Raw genomic sequence first — 21,941 nt, forward strand, 5'->3', positions numbered from 1 at the left:
CTTCAGTGTGGTAGTAAAAACTGCTCCATCTGTTTTGATTCACAGCAAAAAAACGATCAGGCCTGGAGCACTTGCTAACTGGGGGTGAATTCATTGCAAGATCTGCTTGAGAAGAGTGTGGCAGCAGAGATGAGGGAAAACTGTGATAATACTGTTACAAAGGAGCCTGCAGTTGCAAGAGGATAACACCTCATTTGTCCACCGTGGAAATGTGGGATGCACGTAGCCTAGAATTAATTTGTCTGTCAGTGGTGTGGCTACAAAATACCCTCCTGGTTTCCCTCTTCAAAACCTTCTGTTAATCTCAAGGCAAACAGCAACGTCCTGCCCCCGCAGCCTTGAGGACTTGGTGCTCTCCCCACTGCCTGGTCCCCCAGCAAACACCCGTTATTCTGGAGTGCCGACCTCGAGCCTCCCCTGACACGTCTCCCTCAGGATGAACTCTGTCACTCTCACCGGGGAGAAGTATGTGAGAAACCACAAAGGTAAAAGGCCCATATGGGAGAGCACAGTACTGGCGAGGAAGCACTCTGTTAAAGGAGACTCGAACTCCGTCGTGGGTTACTCTAGGATTTTATTCAGGTCCAGCAGCGTTGGGTCACCTCCGCAGAGAGTGACAGCTTACATGAGTTCGCATACATGTATTTATGCACCTACAAAGCATTACCTAATCCAGAATACACAGAATTATACTTTATCAGTCATTATTATCTTGACAGTGGGTTCCACATCTTGTTCTGGAGTCCGACTACTTCGTTGTTTTGTTTCTTTCTTTTAGTCTTCAAGGATGATGACCTCAAGTTCTGTACGTCTCAGTTCTTAGTAGTCACAATGATAGATCTCCCATCGCCTCGGTAGCTAAGGGTCAGTTTCTCATACATCAACATCCTTTGAACTGTCAGGCCCATCATTACCTTTGTTACAACATTTTATTGATGCTCTATTCAGTTGACTGTGCTTGCAGCCCTGGGCTGGGGCCATACAGGGGACAGAGCTGATAGAACAGCTTGTGCAGCAGCACTGCATTGCAACATTTTCCCAACAACTCACTGATTGCATACGGGGCTCCGGCTCAGCCCGGGCAGCTCTGACACCTGCAGGGACACGGGCACACAGCGGGGAGTTTCAAGGCTCCGGTACCAGACCTGGTGCTGGCAGAAGCTCCTCCTCCCCCTCCCTGACCAGCCCTGCTCTCCTGCAAAGGCCTTAGAGAGGGTTCAGCTCCATAAGTGATTAGTCCTGAAAAAAAAAATAGCCAGTGTGTAGGTCTGCTGAAGCTCAGCAGACAGAACCAGCGCCAGCAGGACATGACCCCATGACAACAGCCAGCAGCCCCATCGCTGCCTTTCCAGGACAAGATACACTGAAGGGTTTGAAGAGGAATTGGTGTTCCCAGCTAGATAATGAACAATATAAATCTTCAAAACTGTCTGCATCTGTGTCTAGCTGGAGATGAGAAAACTTACAGGCTACTGTTGAAGGTAAAATAAAGGGTCAAAATGTTCTGCTTGAAAAGAAGCTGGTATTGATGCTCACAGACCAGTAAGAGTGAAGCTCTCTGCTTCACGAATAATCTGAGAAGATACCAAAATACAGAATTAAGCATGAATTTTCAGCACCAGACAGCTCCTATCAAAAAATGTTGAGTTAAAAATTGGCCAAAGATCCCACTAGTAGCTTTTTATTTCTTGAGAAGGTCCAGAGGACTGTAACAAAGACATGCACCACACCAGCAACCAGCCCTAACCAACTAGTCCAGCTCAGCGCAGCCTTGCCTGGCTGGGAGGTGGCAGTGTAGCGTTGTGCCATTCAACGGGCATTTACGGGCACTGGAACCTGCCAGGAAAGCTTCACGTCAAGTTAATTTGACTGGCATGTGGTACTGTCGTGGTTTGAGCCCAGAGGGCAACTGAGCACCACACAGCCGCTTACTCGCCCCTTCCCCCACAGTGCTGGGAAGGAAAAAATGAAGCAAAAGGCTCGAGAATCATGACAAGGACAGGGAGGGTGGCTCACCCATTATAGTCACAGGCAAGAGACTTGTTAGGGGAAAAAAAAAGAACGTCACTTTAATTCAAACACTAACATTACTTAACATACAATTTGGGACAGTGAGAAATGCCCTCGCATCCAGAAAACACCTCCCCCACCCCTCCCTTCTTCCCAGGCTCAGCTCTGCCCCCAGTCTCTCTACCTCCTCCCCGCCTCAGCAGCGCAGGGGGCAGGGGATGGGGGTTACAGTCAGTTCTCTGCTCCCTCCTCCTCGGGAGGGGGACACTCCTTGCATTCTCCCCTGCTTCAGCATGCCTCCCCTCTCACACGAGACAGCCCTCCATGAACCTTCTCTGATGTGATGGTCCTTCCCAAGGGCTGCAGCCATTCCCACGCTGCCCCAGCGTGGCTCACCCCCACGTGTTGCCGTCCTCCCAGCACCGAACTACAACAGCGGGAGCCGCTTCTCCCCTCAGAGTCCCGGCCCCCTTTAAGCACAGATGCCTGTCCTGGCGTGGGCTCCTCCACAGGCTGCAGGTCGGCCTCTGCTCCACCAGTGACCTCCATGGGTGACAGCGGGGGCGGCCCTGTCATCTCCCCGTGGGATACAGGGGGGCTCTGCTCTGCTGTGGCTGCCCCCCCTTCCTCCTCCTTCTTCCCATTGACCTCGGTGTTCATACCCGTGTCCTTCTTGTAACTCCTCCTCACAAGCCCAAACCCCCTCCCAGGTTCCCCTTCTTAAATACATTATCACAGAGGCACAACCACCATTGTTGATTGGCTCAGCCCTGGCCAGAGGTGGGGCTGACTTGGAGCCGGGGCAGCTTTGAGAAGCTACTGACAGGGGCCACTGCTGCAGCCCATACACTACTACCCCTGCTACCAAACCCCCCACACACAAACCCAGCACAGGTATCCAGGTACATGTTGATGCAACACTGTTAGCTTTCGACTTGCAGCCTGCAAGGACTTTATCCAAGCCAGGCAAAGGGTTTACTTTTCTCTCCCCCCAACCCAACCAGGATCTTGCTCCTTACTACTGATTGTGTTACCATTTAAATTAGCATGTGCACACTTAATACAATCAAGCTGAAGCCCTACAAACACATTACTTCATGTCATGCTACAATCGGATCAGAGAGGCAAGGCCCTTTGTTTCATGCCTCCTCCACACAGCAAATGTGTGAGCAGGCGCAGCACGTCCCTTGGCTGGTCACCGGAGGCAGAAGTGACCTGCTGGGAGGCTCCGAAGTTCTGGAGGAAGATAAGCAAAACCGAAGCAGACTCTCACTGCTTGGGTGCCTTTGAGGCAGCACGGGCTGCCTGGCTCCTGGGACACAGCGCACTCCTTGAGCAGGGACAGAGCCACAGCTCCTGGGCACCTTCATTCTGGGCTGTTTTTATAAAAGCAGTGTTTGCACTTACACAAGAAGAAATCACGGAACTGAAGAATAATTTTGGTTGGGAAAGGCCATCTGGCAGTCTGTAATCCTGCTTGGAGGATCGGATTTCTCAGGACCTTGTTCCATTCAGCACATACTATTTCCAGGCTCGGGGATCCCGTGACTTCTCTGAGCCCCTGAGCTGCTCTGGCTGCAGAGCAGATCTGAATGTCTGTCACCAGCCGTTGCTGGGCACCACCTGTTTCTGCAGGAAACTCCTGCAGTGTGGCAGCAGGGAACTGCTGAACTGCACCAAAGCCTATGTGAGGACACATCTCTGTCAACGGGAGATGCAGCAACTTGTCAGTGCAACCTCCTCTACAGATAAACACGCTGCCTGCGCCCAGCGTTTCACAGCAGCAAAGCTGAACAAAACTGCTCAGGGTGGGATTTGGAGGCAGCAGGACTGAAGACATGTAGAAACAGCCTCTTTGTTCCCTGCAGCATTCCAGCACAGCCCAGCCGAGCCCCTCTCACCGCTCTGCAGGGTAAGCCACTGTACCATAGTGAGGACAGGACAAAGTCTCAGCCCTTCCAGCTCACCGAGCCACAGGGCTGTGCCAGTCACTGCCAAACCGCGGCAGGGCTGCGGGTGCAGTGTCCATCTCCGCACAACTCCTCAGTGAACAGACACCCTGGCTCCTGCTCGGCCACCAGGCAAACTGGTTTGCCTCTTTCAAGCAAATCATGACCTTTCTGCAGTTGGTTTGTGCAACTGGTTTTTGAGCAGCGGGTATTGATGAGCTTCACAGCTCCCTTACTGCATCCGCTCCCCTGTCGATTCCGGAAGCCCCGCTCTGGCTCCCCAGCATGCACCCAGAGATGTCTCAGGAGTTCCACTGCCCCACACGCTGTTTCTGCCTTACAGACACCAACCTGCTTCACAGGACTGTGGGGTTTGTCTACCAGCCACACTCACCTGGCAGCTGGCGGCAGGAAGCAGAGCCGAGAGCAGCGATGCAGCATTCAAGACTGCAAATGAAATCCTGCACCTTTATTTAGCACTGTGAACATCAGTTCCCATTTCTGGATTCTCCTGAGAGTTTTGGGGAGCAGCCAGCTGCAAAACAGCAAGGTAGCAGGAGAATGGTGTTTAGTTACAGTAAAAGGTCTGGAAAAAGCAAGAACCAGGGCTCTGCTGGGATCTGGTTTACCCACTAAAGAAATAGTGGCTACAATCAACAGGCCTGCTTCAATCCTTCCAACAGTGCTAACAGCCAGCCGCTAGCAGCAGGTCCTGAGATGAGCACAAAGTCACAGTGCCTCAACAGTGCCCAGTGAAGAGCAAGCCCAGAGTCACCTGGGCCCCAGGACCTCATCTCCAGCACTGCTGCCTGTAAGCACTGGCCCAGCCTCATGCTTTTCCCAGACTCCTCAGGGTCTGGCTGAAATCTGCTTTCCTCTTCTGGAAAACGTTTTGGTCCCAATGACAGCACCTTGCCCATTTCAGTGCACTCTTCCTTCCCCATTTTTTAGGATGTTCCCTCTGTACTAAGCAGCTAAACGAACTGCTGTGCACTGCAGGAAAGAGCACAGCCTAGGCAGGCTCTCAGAAATGCTGATGAAATCACCACACACCAAATACGTGCAGCAGCTTCACAGAGAGACGATCCCTCTTTGTCCAGCATCAGCTGAGCTCTGCTTTCTCTGAGGCTCTAACAGAAGCCGAGCATCACCACAGACCCATGCCCGGGAAGCGACCGTCCCCGATGGGCCCAACCGGCAGGCAGGCAGACGTTTGCTGCCAACTGTCCCCTAGCAGCTTGCGGAGTCGCCTGGTTCCACGCAGGGATCCCCCACACCGCGCGGGTGCTCAGCTGCGCCGCCGCCGCCGCCCCCCCCCCCCCCCAGTCCCCTCAGGCAGCGCTGGCCTGGCAGGAGGCCCGGGACCGCTCCAACCTCGCTGTTCCGCGGCGGGGCGGCGGCTCCCGCGCCCGGTGGCACTGAAGGACGGGCGGCAAGGGCTCCGTACCGGGGCGGGGGGGGGGGGGGGGGGGGGGGGTGTGTGTGTGGATATCGCCGGGCCGCGACCCGGAGCGAACCTCGGCGAACGCCCGCAACCGCCATGCCAGCCCTTAGCACCGCGCATGCGCACCGCGCCGCCCAACGTCACCGCCTCGACCCCGCCCCCGCGGCGGCGGCCAGCGCGCCTGCGCGGCGATGGCGGCGGCCTGCGCTGAGATGGAGCCGGCGGCGGCGGCGGCACCTCCTCCCTCCCCTCCTCCTCCTCTTGCCGCCGCGCCGGGCTCGGCCGAGCTGGTGTGCGCGCAGGGCCGGAACACAAAAGCGGTGCTGTGCCAGCGCTGCGGGTCGCGGGTGCTGCTGCCCGGCGCCGCCACCTTCGCCCGCCGTGAGGTACTAGGAGGCGGCGGGGGCGGGGGGGGAACTGAGAGGGACGATGCGGGGGGGGGGGGGGCGGAGCTGAGAGGGGGGCGGAGCTGAGAGGGGGCGGAGCTGAGGGGGGGGCGGAGCTGAGAGGGGGGCGGAGCTGAGAGGGGGCGGAGCGGGGGGGAGGGAGAGAGAGGCACCGCCCGCGGGCGGGGCGGGGCGCGGGCGCCCCCTGCCGGCGGGGTGGTGACGCTGTGTCTCCCGCAGCTCCGCCTGCCCGCCATGAGGAAGAAGGCGGCGGCGGCGGCGGCGGTTGGCGGCGGGGACGTGGTGCGGGAGCACTGGCTGGTGCGCGACATGTTCTCCTTCGAGAACGTGGGCTTCACCCGCGACGTGGGCAACGTCAAGTTCCTGGTGTGCGCCGACTGCGAGGCGGGGCCCATCGGCTGGCACTGCCTGGATGACAAGGATAGCTTCTACGTGGCGTTGGAACGTGTGGCCCATGAGTGACACCGGCGCTGCCGCCCGGGCCGGGGACAGCGGTGAGGGTCCTGGGGAGCCGGGCTCGGCCACCGGCAACCCCACCTACCCTGCTGCCTGACGGGCTGGGCCCGAGCTCGGCGTGGCCACCCCGCAGCCGGGCCCGGTGGCGACCCGTGGCCCAGCTGCCCTGCACCCAACTGACCACGGCCAGACAGCTACAGCCCAGCCGGCTGCCCCGCAGCCCAGATCCACGGACTGACCGGCACCAAGAAGCGCAGCACCGACAGCCAGCTCCTCGCCTGAGCCCCGGTGGGAAGGATGTCACTGGTGGGAGGGTCCCCCGTGACCCGCAGGGACAGCTCACCAGGGCAGTTTCGCCACACAGCTCGATCTGCCACTGTCTGACTGCTCGCTCTCACTTCTTCCTCGTGTGGCTGCTGTTTTTCAGGTGTGCAGACGTCTTTCAGATGATGTCTTTAGGACTGATCAATTTGTGACACAGCCATGTCAGTGTGGGTGCTGGCACAAGGGCATGGGGAGGACAGGACTGCTGCACTGAATCATCTTGGCAGCTTGTCTGAACTACAGCCAAAGCAGTTACAGGGTTTAAGGCTGCATCTTCTGTTGATTTTCAGAAGAAATGTTCCCTGCCCCAAACCCTAACATTTAGGTTCTTTAAAACTCATCTTACCTGAAAACTACCCTGTAAGAGTATAGGGCACCTAAAGCGTGTGTAAGGCATTTTAACTAGCATAGTGTGCCGTTTTATTAACTGAGTACTTAGAAATAAAGTAAGATACAGGTGGAGTTTGCAGGCAGCACAGGCTGATAGACTGGCAAATGAAAATGTGCAAGATCATAGTATTGCCAGGCAGAAGAATTAAGAGATTCCAACCTGAAAAGGATTTAAATCATTGGGCAAGCAGTGTCCAGTGACTGTGTGTCTCAGTGCTGAAGAATGTCAAAACAGCTGTGTGTGTATTTAACAGAGAAGTTGGGAAGGAATTTCTCTTCTGTAAAAGCAGTTGGTTGGAGCAATGCTGGGATACTGTGTCTAGTTTTGGCTTCTGCCTTTGAAAAGATGGGCACAAAGCTGATTGAAAATTGAAGGAGGCTGCAGCATCCGTGGTTCTCACTGTATCGTTTGGTAATTGTGGACCAGTTTGCATTTGCCATTTGCAAATCCCTGTATGAATAACACAGCAGCTTTAGAGTGATCATCTCGGGTTACAGAGGACACGCCTTACTGCAGGAGGTGTATCAGTATACAATGCTAATAAACTCTTTTGGTACCAATCCAGCTGTAAAGGCACAACTGTCATTGCGCTCGGATGATGAAGTTGTATTTGCCACCTAAATCAAGATCGGATGTGCTTAAACATTAGCAATGCTGCTGCCACAAGGCTGTGGGAGAAACCTTTTCCTTGCTCCCCTACTAAACAGCTTTGCTGGCAGGAGCCTGTAAGGCAGGCACAGCCTCAGATAGATTTTCCAGAACGGCAAACAGCCTCAGATAGATTTTCCAGAACCTGACAGCGGGTGAGAAAGAAATAAGTCATCCTTCCAGTGCTTGAGCACCTGAACTTTTAAGATTTGGAGACTCTTCTTAATGCTGGCTGTTCTGGGGCTGCTCTATCAGAAACCTTTGCTGTGAGCAGTCAAGATTTATTAATGGGTGGGAGAGAGGCATAACCCTGTAGTCTGGTGATTAAGGTTTTCAGCTGGGTAGGAGGTGAATCTTGTGCTATGTCCTTGCTAAACGTGTCACATGGACATTTGACCTGAAAACTGTGCTTCATTCCTCCCACCCTTCTTGTCTTTTAGCCCTAAGCCCAGTAACTGAACAGGTTCATCAAGGAAGTGTACCTGGAAGGGCAGAAGAGCTTCATTCGGGTTCTGCACAAGCACAAGACAGTGGGACCATATCACTTTATTTTCACACTTTCACTTTGATTGTTGTCTATTAGGAAATGTGTTTTAACCTGTAATACCTAGATTATAGTCCATTTTAGTAAAATATAAATTGTGCTGCACAGTAGTTTCATTTTGAAGACACCACTGCAGAACAGGCTTGTGGACAGCAGCTTGATTAACACTGAGTAAATGACACTTCTCAGAAAAATGGTACATGTGGATACCTGATACTGGGATGGGTGGCACTGGGACGGAACTGAGGTGATGGTGGCAGCTTTTCCCAGTCAGTAGAATGCTTCCCGGAGAGATGGGAGACCTTGGGTCAAAGACCTTCTTCACATCAGTATGGCAGCAATTTGAATCCACTTCAGTGTGCCATAGTAATGGTGGGTAATGAAAGCTGCTCCTGCCCTTCAGTGTGAGAGGAGAGGTGTGCTGAAGGGATACATCCTCTGTGGGATCCAGGTTTGGTTTCTGCTGACTCATAAAATAGGATCACACATACTGTGGAAATGCTAAGAAGAAATGTACCGTCTGTTGGGAGTTCACAGGAGGAAACTCTTGTACCATGAGATCTTGGGATCTTTCAACTTGAATTGCAGCTTGGAGAAGCCATGAGAGACACCCTTGAAATCCAGGTAGCAAAGGCAGGGACTTGGTGCCAGTGAAGGGGCAGCCATGCAGTAGAGCTCTGCAGTTTTCTGATGTTTAGGAGCCCATCACCTGGGCAAATTTATATCCTGAGAGGTGAAGTGAGAATTATGAGGGGGAAAAAAAATGGTGAAGAGGGAAAAGGAGGCATCACCTTGCAGTATTTGATCCCAGGGAGTTCCACTGTGGTGTTAAGATTTAGAGGAAGAACATCTGCAGTCAGCAAACCTCGCTTTAGGGGGACGGTCTGCTGTGTTTATACAACAAAGGGAAACATCAGATTTGGGAGCATCTAATGAAGTGCTGAACCATTTTTGTGTTAATGAGAGCTAATAAAAATTTGAATAGTCTCACAAATAAACAATTTTTTCACTGCTTTTTATCTAGCATGCTGAAAAACTTTTCCAATTGCCTGCAGGAACTTCTAGGAAAAGGATAGATGAGCCACCCTTCAGGTATGGGAAGCATTTACATAAGACCTGTTAATGCTTATCTTGCAGCCAATCTTTATCATCAACAACAAGACAGAGCAGAAACCCTTATTTCCGCATGCAGGTTGCTGTAAAATTAATATGAAAATTATATCATCTGCATAAATAGCTGCATGGACTTTACTCATAAGACCTATTCTGTGTTAAGCTGTTAAGCTGTAGCACTGCCAAGAGAGGGAATAGTAACAAACCTCCACCCCTGCACCAGCCAATCCCACCAGCTAGGTGGGTGAGGACTCTGCATGGCAGGACACAAAAACTCTAGCACTTGGGGTCTTCCCTCAGCACTGCTTTTGGGTGGGGACAAATAATAACAGTTTTGTCTATTTGCTTTTCAATATGGATGCCTGTTTGCATTGGTTAGGTGTTTATATACTATAAATATAAATGTATTTAGGATGGGTAAAAACAAACCTTGTTCCACTGGCTTGGGTATTGAGACTGGTCCAGAGCCCCAAAACCATGGTCTGGGCTTAGGCTGAAACACACCTCGTGTAACTTCACCTCTGCTCTCTTTCCCACCCAAACCTCTCCCTCAAGCTGAACCCTTTGCTGAGACTGTTCAGTTTGCTAACTTAGTGTAAAGCTTCTTTCCTGGGCTGCTGGGTTGAAACACGGAAGTTTGAGCTCTGCAGCCTGTGTGAGATGATTGGGAGGCAATGGCAGGATGAAGGTCTTCCCATTTTTGGCAACCAGAGGCTGTGGGATCAGCTGAACTGTCCTGGGTAACAGCCACAAGTCATCTCTTGCGAGAGCACATTCACACTCTTCCTTCCCTAAATTAAATGCATTTCACTGAAATAGGTAAGTGGTGCTTGGAGCAGGGACTGGAATTTGAGGTGCCCTCTTTCCCCAGCTCTGCAAGTCAGCAAAAAGGTCTTGGTTTCTGACAATACCCAAAGTCTCTCCATGATTGCTCATCTCTTAACAGAATAAATCTTTGGCAGAGCAGTTATGACAATATGGACTTTGAAGTAATAGCTTGGAGGAGGACTTTTCTGTTTACCTCCCTGCTGTGTTCTTGAGCTCTGCAGTTTGGCTAGTTCTCACATAGGCAAGCCAGGAGGGCATAAGGTAAGATCTTCGCACTGTCTGCAGCTCAGCCACCATGTGTGGAGATGAGCTCAGCAGAGTTCAGAAAAGATTGACAAAAACAAGAAACGGATTTAAGAAGTATTGATAAAAACAAGGCCGGTTTTGACATACCTTGTCTTGCTTATTTCTCTAAACCACCAGTGCTACAGAGCAGAACTATGACGCTGTGTGAACAGATACTGCTGTATCAGCACAGGCAGTTTCTACAATGGATGGGTGTTTGGGAAAAGAGAGATATCTGAAATGTATTATGAACATTCTCTGAAGGTTATTTTATGTGCCTGACGTTACACTCCCTGTCAGGAACAAGAAAAGAAGGAGGGAAGGAAACAATAGAGAGGAAATAGCTTTGGGGTCGTTTAACAAAAGGTGCAGGGAAATGCTTCCCTGCCCTCCCGCAAAGCCAGGTTAATAAAGGCCAAACCCTAAAATCAAAGGAACACTAAACCACCAAGTATTTTGCTTAAAACCACCAAGTAATTTGCAGCTGCTGGGGGACACTGAATGAAACCACAGCAGATGAGTGGAACTTGCCATAAAAGTGCAAAGAGAAAATGAGGGCTTCGATAAAAGCCACTTTTATGCTCCTTTTACCCAACAGTTTTTGTTAGGTATTTTGGCATAAATACTTTTGTGCTGAGTTGCAAGTCAGCCAGGTTCTTAAAGTGCAGCTTTCTTACAAGTGCAGCTGGACCTTTTTGTGTCAGTGAAGGTAGAGAAGAGGGAGATGGTAGCCTAGTGATTCAGATGAGGTACTGAACTGTGGGGCTGCACCCCCAAGATGAGTGAGAGAAGCCAAGGCTATCTTCGCAGGATTGTGCTTCAGAGGAAGTGCACTGGTGTCTGAAAATTATCTGACCGTGCACAGAGTAAAAATCGAGTGCTTTGCTCCCTAAATGCAATCACTGAGGAGAAGCGAGCAGGTTCCTGGGTCATTGAGATAACACTTCCCTCTTCTGAGAGGGGGAAGTAGGCTCTGGTAAAATTGTTTCTTTCATCTTTCCTAAAACTTAATCTAGAGTGGCACAGTCCAACCTAGGGGTTGCTGCAATTCAACTTTTTAAGAGAAAAATCTTTTCATTAAGAGACAATCTGAGAGAGCTACATGTCTAGAAAGGGCTTGTGGCAGAGGACATATCTCTTGATCATCACCTAGTCAATTCCTAGGGGCATCTAGGAATTGTTTTGTCTTCAGTTAAAGTATGAACTGTTCAGATTCATCTTCTCCATGGAGAAATACACAGCTACTCATCCCTCCTTGGCACAATTCTGTCAGGCATGTAGGATGGGGTGGAAGGGAACAGCCCGAGGCAGGCTGTAATCTCATCAATGCATCTGGGCCTGAAAGTGGGGCATGTTCTGACCAAAGCAGCTGCTGTTCAGCCGCCAGAGGAGGCCAAAGCAAAAGAGCCAGAGCTGTGGTTTTTCCAGCAGTCTGCCTTCCTGGTGGGTGTTAGTGTGTCGGGACAGGTCAGAACTGCAGGCAAAGTCTGTCCTTGAAAAGTCTTTCAGGGTGATTTGTGGTGTCGATAGGAGCCAGATGTGCCTGAGGCAAGAAGCTTCGATAGGAGAGTACCCTGCATGGATGTGTTTATCCATGCTTCTTCTAGCTGGGGAAGCAGCAGGGAGTGTGTGTATATTCAGCGGTACTTCTGCTCCCCCTTTCACATTCCCTGTCTTCCAGGAGTCTCTGAATTCCCCCAGAGGAAGGGAGACAGTTGGTAGCCTTAATCGCTGTGCGTGCAGAGGCAGCGTGCTCTTGTCTGAGTGCTGCCAGGAGTCACCTTCTGCCATTGTTCAAACCCAGCTGGAAGAGATGCCCTGAGAGCAAGGGAAAATAAGCAAAGCCATGTCAGCACAGGTATCCTTCCCCTCCTCGAGCAGCCGGCTCCACATGCTGCCTGGAACACTTAACAGCATGCTCTTTCCATGGCAAGCATCCAGACTGCAGCTCGTTGCAGAATCCCTGGTTAATTTGGAATCTCTGGCAATGGAACAGGAGGATGTGGCTGCAAGAACTTGCTGCCTCGTGCTTTCCTGGGGAGGGAGCAGGCTGACTCCTCTAAAACAGGCAGGACTCAATTCTCTGTCAAACCATGGCAGGTTCATGGTGCTAGCGCCAAAAAGAGTAGGAGGCCAGAAGTGCTGAGACTCAGCAAACACAGGACCCAACTCCTGAGGAGAAAAGATGGCTGAAGAAAGAAGCAGCTTCAGACTGGTGGAAGGATCCTTGCTTGATGAGGAACAATCAAAAGTGAGAGACGTAGCTGCAGGTATCAGCAATTTGGAGGCTTGGTGCCCTCAGCAGCTTGATCCCTGCTGCAGCCACAGGTCCCCCTGTTTGGCTCTGGTGCCAACGCTCTACAAGGCCCCTGCAATGCCAGGAACACTCAGGGGGATCTGATTCCATTCCTTCCCTCCAGGCCCCTGCTCAGATTTGGGGATTTCTGTTGGAAAACCCAGTATGCTAGCACCAAAAGGCAATGTCTGTGTGCGGCTGGCCTGTACCTGAGACATAGTTCCTGATTTTGGGAGAGGTGAAGCCACAGTGCCTGGTGCTGCACGTACTCAGAGCAGCACAGCATAAAGTGCAGCTTCTGTTTACTGGGACCCTCTTGCTCTACTTCTTGGCATCCCCCCGGCCTTCTAGGCCAGATTTGTAACACTGCTGATCCAGACAAACCTGTGTTTAATTGATGTTGACACAGATGTCAGTGAAGAGAGGTTGTTGCCATATGCAACTGCACCATGAGGCCAGTACAGTGCTGAACTGGGTACACTGGTTGCAGTGGGGGTCCTGCAGTGCACCTGTAAAGCCATTCTGCCTTGTATACGCACCCCTCAGCAGGTCACTGTACCACCTGGAGCTCTTGAGCTGAGTCAGAGCGTACAGTGCCTTTAGTTCTTCGGGGCTACGGGGAAGTGAATGCTCAGCTCTCTTCCAATGCTCCTCTGCAATCAGCCCGTGTCACCACGAGTTCACTGGGGATCTCAAATCTGAGACAGTCCACAGAGGAGTTTATGTTCCTAACTGCATTACTGGTCAACAATGAATCCAATTCTCTTTAAAACCACCCTGTATGCACTTAAGGTAGCAAAAACTGACTCAGATCGGTGACACTTCACACAAACCATGCTGCTTGACCATCACAGATGGATACAGCCCTGCCAGTGGCATCTCTGGACTATGGATGTGTCATGTTTTAGCCCCACCGGCAACTAAGCACCACACAGCCACTCACTCGCTCCCCCCTGGTGGGATGGAGGGAGAATCAAAAGGGTAAAAGTGAGAAAAAAATTGTGCATTGAGATAAGGACAATTCAATAATTAAAAATATTTTTTAAAAGAAAAACAAAAAAAAAAAGCAACAGAGCGGAAAATAAAACCCAAGAAAAACAAGTGATACAAAAGAAAGCAATTGCTCACCACCAACTGATGCCCAGCCAGTCCCCAAGCAATGGCAGCCCCTGCCACCCTCTGCCCCCCAGTTTTATTGCTGAGCATGATGCCATATGGTCTGGACTATCCCCTGGGTCAGTTGTCCTGGCTGTGTCCCCTCCCAACTCCTTGTGCACCCCCAGCTTGCTCACTGGTAGGATGGTGTGAGGAGCAGAAGAGGACTTGATGCTGCGTAAGCACTGCTCAGCAACAGCTAAAACATCCCTGTCTTATCAACCCTGCTTTCAGCACAAATCCAAAACACAGCCCCATACAAGCCAATATGAAGAACTGTAACTCTATGCCAGCCAAAACCCTTACAGGCTGTGAACATGTTTGCCACATTCGCTAACTGTACCATCAGCTGAATGGTTTCTTGGTCAAAAGGACAACAAAGTGAAGAATCAGTACAGATATGAATGTCCAAATGCTGGAAATATGAGTTGGTAGATGGTGCTACTGGTTGACCAGGGGAAAAAGGTTAACTTCACAGTGAGAGAGATCCAGTCTAATGGGTGATTTTAGTTACCCACACAAAAAGAGGCCAATTATTGTAGCAAGACAGGACAAGGTGTATTTTTACTACCTAAATCAAAAGTCAGTAGTGGAGAACACAGCAAAATTTGTAAGCTAGGGTCAGTGTATTCCCAGGTAATGAACAGAACCTGGGACAAGAAGTTTAACCAATACAGACAATACAGTTACCAAAGCCTGACATAATCTCAGACAGAGGGGTACAGTGATACAGTGATGGCACTGCAAATAGGTGAGTAACTCAGAAGGCCTTTTAATTGTAAAGTAAAGAAAAAGTGAGTGGACTTGATGGAGAAGCTGTTTCAGCTTCAACAAATGTCAGGCACAGGTTTGTTACTGCAGACCAGCAGGGAAGCAGTCAGGGAAGATGTACTGTGTGAAAGTCAGGGCTGAAGTAGCATATAAAACAAGCAGGGAATGGAAGCAGCCCCTGCCATGTGGACTTGCAGAGAACAAAAAACTAGGCCAGGTAGTCGGGTGCATGCTTGCAGGAGCAGGATTAAAACAGTTGGAGGAAAAAATAATGCAAGATTTAAAAACAGGGAATGTATTTAAGGCCATTAAAACCAGGATCTTATTTAAGGATTACCCACAAGAAGCCATGCTAATAACACATTAAAGTTACAAAGTCAGATGATCAAGGTAGAGAATGCTGATATTAAACTTGCTCGTGAAATGTTAATCTCCTGTGTACATACATTCTGCTGTAGTTCTGCTGACTATCACATAAGAAATCTTGCAAAACAGAAGGAGAGCCCAGCCCTCTGGGGTTCCAATCTGGCAACTAAAGCACATCCTTCCACTTATTTTGACACTCACTGCAGGCAGAGGACCAGGTATAAACCAGGTATAATCAAACAATTAGAGATATGCCTATTGCACATGTTCAGTGTTCAGAAGAGGAGTTCTTCCCTTGTACGAACTACTCTAGCTATGTCTTCTGCACTCATCATTCCTATACTTAAGGATTTCCAGCCCATCTGGAACGACAAGTATTTAGGTCAGAAATTAATTCAGCCCTGTCTAGTTGGACAGTTTTCAGCTCTAAATAAAAGATATTTCTTGGCACCCAGCAAACATTCCCAAAACCCTGATGGAGAATCCATGTCGTCCCAGTGGATTAAGCATTCCCACCTGTCGTCCATTCTCCCCAAATTGTTCCTCTGTTTGCTGCATGGAGCTATTGAGATAAACTGTGTGATGAGATAAACATCTTGCACTGCAATCAAAGCCCAGCGATATGAACTGGTTTGTCACAAGGTTTGCAGCATCCCACTCAGACCTGTGCATCCCAGGTAGTGGGTGCACTTCCACTTGCACAACCAGTTCCTTTGCAGGGCACTACCCCCACCGCCCTGCTGGCAGAGAAGTGTTTGCCTCCCTTTCTGGGCAGGGCTTGTTGATACTCAGCTTGCCCAGGACATGGAAGTTTGCTGTGTACATACCTTCTGCTGCAGGGTGGCCCTTCTGTACCCTGGACATGGGGGCAGGGAGAGGTCTACAGAGAGAGCTGTAGTGGTTTCGGATTTTAAACCAATCTAGCAAAAGAGCGTTCCATTCTGGTTGTCTTCTATTGATTTTCATGATTCATTTAGTTTGCATCAATGCATTCCAGCAGAAAAGGACACTGTGCTCTCTGCTCATGCAGCCGTGGGCTACTGTCAACACGGTCCGTAAGTGACATCCAGACCTGAACGGCCAGATGAGCTAGTTTAGACAGTACGCAACCACAGCCAGTGTAAACCAACTAAAAATCTCATCACACATCACAGGAAAGTGCTGGGTTTCCTCATTCTTGCTAGCTAGGCTTTCTATAACAGTTTTCCTTAACTGCCATTCCCTTCCCAGTCTACAGTGAAAAAAAAAAAAAGAAAAAGAAAAAAGAAAAAAAAATCCCTGTTTCTCTTCCCCTTCCACGTCTCCAAAAGGCTGCTGAAGGTGCTGCTTTACTTGATGTCAGGACCCCTGTCCCTCTCCAGCCTCTGCAGAGCTGAGAGTGTATTTTGCAACAGCCAAAGGTTGGGGTTGTGCAATAGGAGGCCCCATGAAAATCCACAGCAAGCTGCCCCAGGCAGGGTGTCAGGCCTGTCTTCTAGAGGGGAAGGATTAAACCAGATCAGGTAATCCCAAGTGAACTGCACCCAGTGTTGCAAAGGAAGATTCAAACAAAACCGAAATACATGAAGAACCCTATCAAGACGATTTGGAAGGAATTCCCTGCCGACACTAAGAAATATCTGTTCCTGTAACAATACAGGACCCCAAATCTGGGAGGAGATTCTGTGTTACCTTCACAGACCCTGGAAAGTCATTCAGCCGCTTGCAGAGATGGGGGGAGGTTAAAACAGACAAGCAAAAACCTGTAGTCAGATGACAGTTTGGGATGAGAAAATACAGGCCAGTGGTTCAGGAATTCACCGAAACAGGAATCTCTGAAGGCGGGGAAAATATCCTGGGGTAGTGATGCTGTTACACTGACCCTCTTCTACACGCTTCCCAAGCATTTGCTATGGGCCACCAGGAGAGAAATAATACTGAGCTCAGCAGGTATATGTCTGATCCAGTGTGACTCTTCTTGCATTTATGTCCTCAGCAATTTCCTCACATATATTGTCACCTCAGGATTGAAACATAGATCTTTAAATGAACCTCTAGTTCTCTGCCCCATGACCAAAACAGCAAGGAGGAATTAACAATGCAAAGAGGGACCCCACACGAGCACAACGGCACAAACTAATTGGTCCTGTGTCAGCCTGTGACAGATGCACCCGGGATCAGCAGGGACGTGGGCCCTCACTTGGCACAACCCCCTTGTGCACATGTGGAGGGATGAATCCCTGCTTTGGGAGGCACCACCCCATCTGGCCCTCAGCAGAGCCCTGAGCCTGCTGACAAACCACTCACCTGACACTGGGCCTGGCTCGGGGAAGGGAAGGGAAGGAGCAGTGTTTGTGAGTGATTAACTGCCTTACACCTTCCCTGCTCGGAAACTCAGCCCTGACCTCAAGCCCAACCGCGTGTTTTCCTGGTGCATTTAATCTGACCTGACCAAGAGAAAAGCTGGGTGCTCATCCAGGCAAAAGTGATGAGGAAAGAATGGAAGCAAGGAATGAAAGTACGTGGGGTAATGCTAGTGTCTGGGAGCTAAGATTTTAGATGGCAAACGACACAGGGAGTTATGAGCAGGTGGCCATAAAGGCTGCAGCCAGACACAGCCACGTCCTGCTGCAATGGGAGAGAGGTGAGAGGAGTGACTGGATCCATCGCCGTTCACTTGGGTTATGCAATTCACTGTATCAGAAGGTGAAAACCATGTTAAGCAACTGGCTGCTGCAACGTGCTACTTCATGCTGTAAGCTGCTGTGAGCACGCCATGTCCCTTCACCAGATCCCAGCTCCAGATGTTGCATATAGAATTTGAAGTAATTAATAAATCAGTTATATTAGAGACTGGAAGAGTCATTCAGAGCTGCAGAATAAAACCTGTCCCTGAGGACCAAGGCCCTCACGCTGATTAGGTACCTTCCTGACCCTGGCCTGAAATGGGCTGAAGCATCTCATGGCATAAGGCTGGTGGCCACAGGGTACGACTTAAACTAGAGCAGGAAAAACTGCACTGCCCAGGGACATGCAGGGTCCCCATCTAGTCTCACCTTGTCTGTCTTGTTGCTATGTAGGAATTTTCCAAACAGGCATCTGGATTTGGTTTTCTGTCCTTCATAAAGGAGCCATTTAGGAGAGAGAGTCTCTCTCCCATGAAACAGTCAGAGGGGCTGCACACTTCTGGAAGGAGCCAGAGATAAAGCTAGGATGAAGTACACAGGATTGAGGACAGATATTTGAAATGAAATGGATTTGCGCTTGGAGAGGAGATGAACCTGACTATTGAAAAAATGAAGGCTTGGTAAAGCATTGTCCCATCAGTGATGAAATCTGAACATTTGACTCTAGCTGTACATATGCACGCACCAATCCTCACACCCAGATGAGTTTTCTGTGACTTGGGAATGAGGAAGAGTCAACATCTCATTGAAATGTATGCAGCGTGTTGCAATTGTCAATCTGAGTGCCAGACAAGATGTGTGGAAATCACAGATCATCTCAAACCCAGCACAGGCAGGTAGTTAGCAGACAAACATAGGGTCAAGGCTATCACATTTTCAGGAATTCACTGATAGAAGTGAATGTGCACACATTATTTGTCCAACATGTGTGAGAAAGAACAGAAAGCAAGAGCTGCATAGTTAGACATTCAAAGAAGTTTCATCCAAAACCCTCAAGAATCCCCAGACCCACTGTGCAGCTACAGAGACTTTATCACAAATATACAGCAAGTCCAGCATTTTCTGAAAGTGTCATATTCGTGGAATACGGTACACCGCCAAAGCCTGTGCTCTGGGCCTTGATAGCATTACCAGACAGAGAAATCCTGGACAAACCTAAGAAATTATCATACTGCATGCAGAAATAATCTCCAGCAGGAAAAGAGAATGTGTTCAAGAAATCCAGGATACATGATAGCCCCTCAGACTTGACACTGTTCAGTCAGACTAAATCAAACACATTTCAGTCCCCAATAATTTTTTTTTCTGGGTATGCAGCAAGAGAAGCTGGGTAAGACTGGGTTACTTCTTGTCAGTGCATCAACTATGGAAAGTCACACTGAGACAAACTCAGCTTGAAGTGCCAATGGCGTGGTCCCACTGTCTTGATGCCCCCTCTTAAGCCACATGAGAAGCATGCTGAAGCCCAGCGAATGAAGCTTTATTGGAGCTGATGCGGTACGACAGAACATATTTCAGCTGCTCAAGTGGCTGTATGAAATGTGACAAAGTAGCATCAAAACCTGATTTTCTCACCAAAGTCTGACAAATAGTTCATGCAGCTGGAGCAGTCCTGGTAAATCCACATTAGCAGGGATAACACTGCTATTCAGAACTGAGGTACATGTCAAAAATCCATTTCTCAGTAGCTGTTAAGACAAATCAGACCAGGGAATTAATACAGTAGTTATATATGTGAAAACCTCACTTCAAGCTGGACCAGGGCATATTATAACACCCTCAGCTCAGCCTGAATCTCTGATTTTGTCAACTAAGCGGAAGAGAATACTTACTGCACTGACAAAATGGTATCATCTTAATTTTCTGCTTTTGCAAGGTGTCTAACCTTTCTAGTTTCATGGTCCTGTAACGTTTCTAAAGGAGAATAAAATACTGAAGTATGATTCTGTACCATTGACAATTCAGGGTCTGACCCACTGCTAAATCGCATTGGCAGAGTTGAAAGGACGGTTAGAGCATCGTGAGTGTTATTTCAGGTTAGATCATTTAAAAAGCATGACTTAAATCTTTCAAAACACCTAAGACTGGTTTAAAAATCATGAGGTTTTAAAAAAAAAATCATTGTGGGCACTTATTTTCCATATGTTTTAGAGCTTAGGTTAAACTGCTCATAGTTTGAAGATTTCCTTAGTAATTTGGAAGAGAAGAGCCAAATATACCTTTTTGAATGAACACATTAAATTCTCATAGATTCACCTGATGCTTAAAATGGGAAGTTTTAAGAAGGGGAAAAAAAGAGAACACTGAAATGTTTCTAATACAATTGCAACATGTGGAAGAATGAAATCCAGTTTGCCCAATTTTATCTTTTATCCTGCAGGAAAAGGATTCCCAAAGCTCGGTTTGCAAAGGCCCAATCAGTCATGTGGTGCTGATATTTTTGTTTCCAACTGAGAAAATCACAACAGATGATAAATGGAGAAAAGAAATAACATTTAACTGCTTTTTTTTTTTTTTTTCTCTCCAGTAAGAGCAAAAGAAACTAAAATATTGTAGCTATTTTCCTCTTCCATCTTCCATTAGTAATTGCTATGATGGTTCATGACCACTTCAGGTGTGATCCCTCCCATCTGAGTATGAACACCTACAACTGCAGATTTCAGTTCTGTTTGTCTCAGACAGCTAGGACTGTCCTGGTCTCCTTTACCAAACAGCTCCACTAAGGAGATTGTCTGAGCTAAAGGCACTTTGTAGCCAAGGTCATATCCTAGCAAAGTTAGGCTAAGCAATTAGTATAAAACAAAGGAGATGAAAAAACAGAAAGACAAGTTCTTTCAGGTCTCAGAGCTGACTGGAGGATATTACAAGACGTTAGCTGGAATGGAGGCGGGGATTATTAGAAGTTCAATGTTGATTGGATTCTTCAAATATATACTGACTTGATAGCACTAAGCAAATAGTTCGTGCTTGTTGAGGATTAGATTACGTAAAAGCAGATAAGACTTATTTTTAAAAAATAATCACAAAGCTGTATGTACTCCCCTGATGTCAACTAGCTACCCAGCCCATGGTTCAAAAAAAAGGTTTCTGTTTCATGCTCACAGTATACTTACTGCACAGGAGCAGGAGGAACTACATCCTGCTGAAGCTTGCTTCCTGATGTAGGTACTTGTATGTGTGATCACTCCCAACCATTCCTAATGCCCTAGTCAACCTCCTTCTGGTGTGGAGATGGCCAAATTCTCTAAATACAGACAGCTTAGTACTCTTTTATATCTTACCAGGTTTTCAGCCACTCATTAGATTTGGCATCATTCTCTGGGAAAACAACTGTATCAATATTTTATGTGGGCTTTCCCCCTTTCCTCTATCTCTGTCATTCTTTCTTGATCCACTGATCCTTGCTTTCCAGAGGACTTTTGCCTTTCTTTTCTTTCAGTAATTCTGAGTGTGCAGCCACGCAGGTTTAATTTCCACACTGTGTTGGAATGATCACAATGAAAATTGATAATAGCAATAGTAGCGTCCTTAGCAGGCTTCAGGTACCATGCCCTTGAAATTATTAGGAGTGAGGGGGGTTCATCACTCCATCAGACCGTAGACCCAGCCTGACATGACTCTATTACACTCCCTCTGAAAGTATCAATTTTGTTCAGGCTGCTCACAGGATTGGAGATCCACGCAGGAAGAGGAAAACATGATCTACTTTGTTATTGTTTAAAATTTTTTCACATACCTATCCTGCCGGCAACAGCTTAGCTCAGGAGGAAGAAGCAATTTCCTGACTGCCCTTGAAAGGATGGTGCTCCAGTTACCAAACTTCAGATGCGTACACTACAGCAGCCACTTCCCACACAGTAAGTTTGGCAGTCTCAATATTTCTGTTAATATAACCCTTAGGATGCACCACAGGAGTTTTACATTTCCCATCTAAACACCCAACTTAAATCGGGACATTTAAACACCAAAGGTACTGATTTCAGTAGGATCTACACGGCTTCCCACACCTGCTCCTTTGGCTTTAAGTCCTTTTCCATTGTGCGACTCTATTCCAGTAATAGTTGGTGCAAGCACTGCTCTAGTTTGGTGACTCTGCAATGGAACGGTCTCCTCCCTCCCGGGAGAGAAAATGCAGAGATTTGCCCACATCTCCCTCTTCCACCCTCAGAGATGAGCACTGCCTCAGAGCCTGCCCACAGGACCGGGGGTCTCTGGGTGCCCACGCTGTGATCCAGGCCTTTCTGGCCGTTTCACTGCCTAGACTCAGTGTGCAAAGCCAGACCCGGGT

At 48.8% G+C, this 21,941-nt stretch overlaps 1 protein-coding gene and 1 long non-coding RNA gene across 3 annotated transcripts; one reads left to right on the forward strand and one right to left on the reverse strand.

Annotated features, from left to right (window-relative positions):
- Nucleotides 1-970: 970 nt before the first annotated feature.
- On the reverse strand, nt 971-5,525 carry LOC116963911. Of its 2 annotated transcripts, none has more exons than XR_006166019.1 (3): nt 5,013-5,525; nt 4,354-4,494; nt 971-1,239 (listed from the first exon to the last, which is right to left on the reverse strand). It is a non-coding gene; the product is annotated as an uncharacterized LOC116963911 (long non-coding RNA). The 2 variants fall into 2 exon arrangements; XR_006166018.1 differs by having other exon boundaries at nt 5,334-5,524.
- A 43-nt stretch (nt 5,526-5,568) lies between these two features.
- Nucleotides 5,569-7,541, forward strand: RABIF (RAB interacting factor). The gene is made up of 2 exons (XM_042800146.1): nt 5,569-5,789; nt 6,030-7,541. The coding sequence occupies exons 1-2, from the start codon at nt 5,595-5,597 to the stop codon at nt 6,270-6,272; spliced, it is 438 nt and encodes a 145-aa protein (XP_042656080.1). The 5' UTR covers nt 5,569-5,594; the 3' UTR covers nt 6,273-7,541.
- The last annotated feature ends 14,400 nt before the right edge of the window (nt 7,542-21,941 follow it).

The sequence above is a fragment of the Tyto alba genome, unplaced genomic scaffold (assembly GCF_018691265.1).
Source record: "Tyto alba isolate M040663 unplaced genomic scaffold, T.alba_DEE_v4.0 Super-Scaffold_30, whole genome shotgun sequence".
NCBI lineage: Eukaryota > Metazoa > Chordata > Aves > Strigiformes > Tytonidae > Tyto > Tyto alba.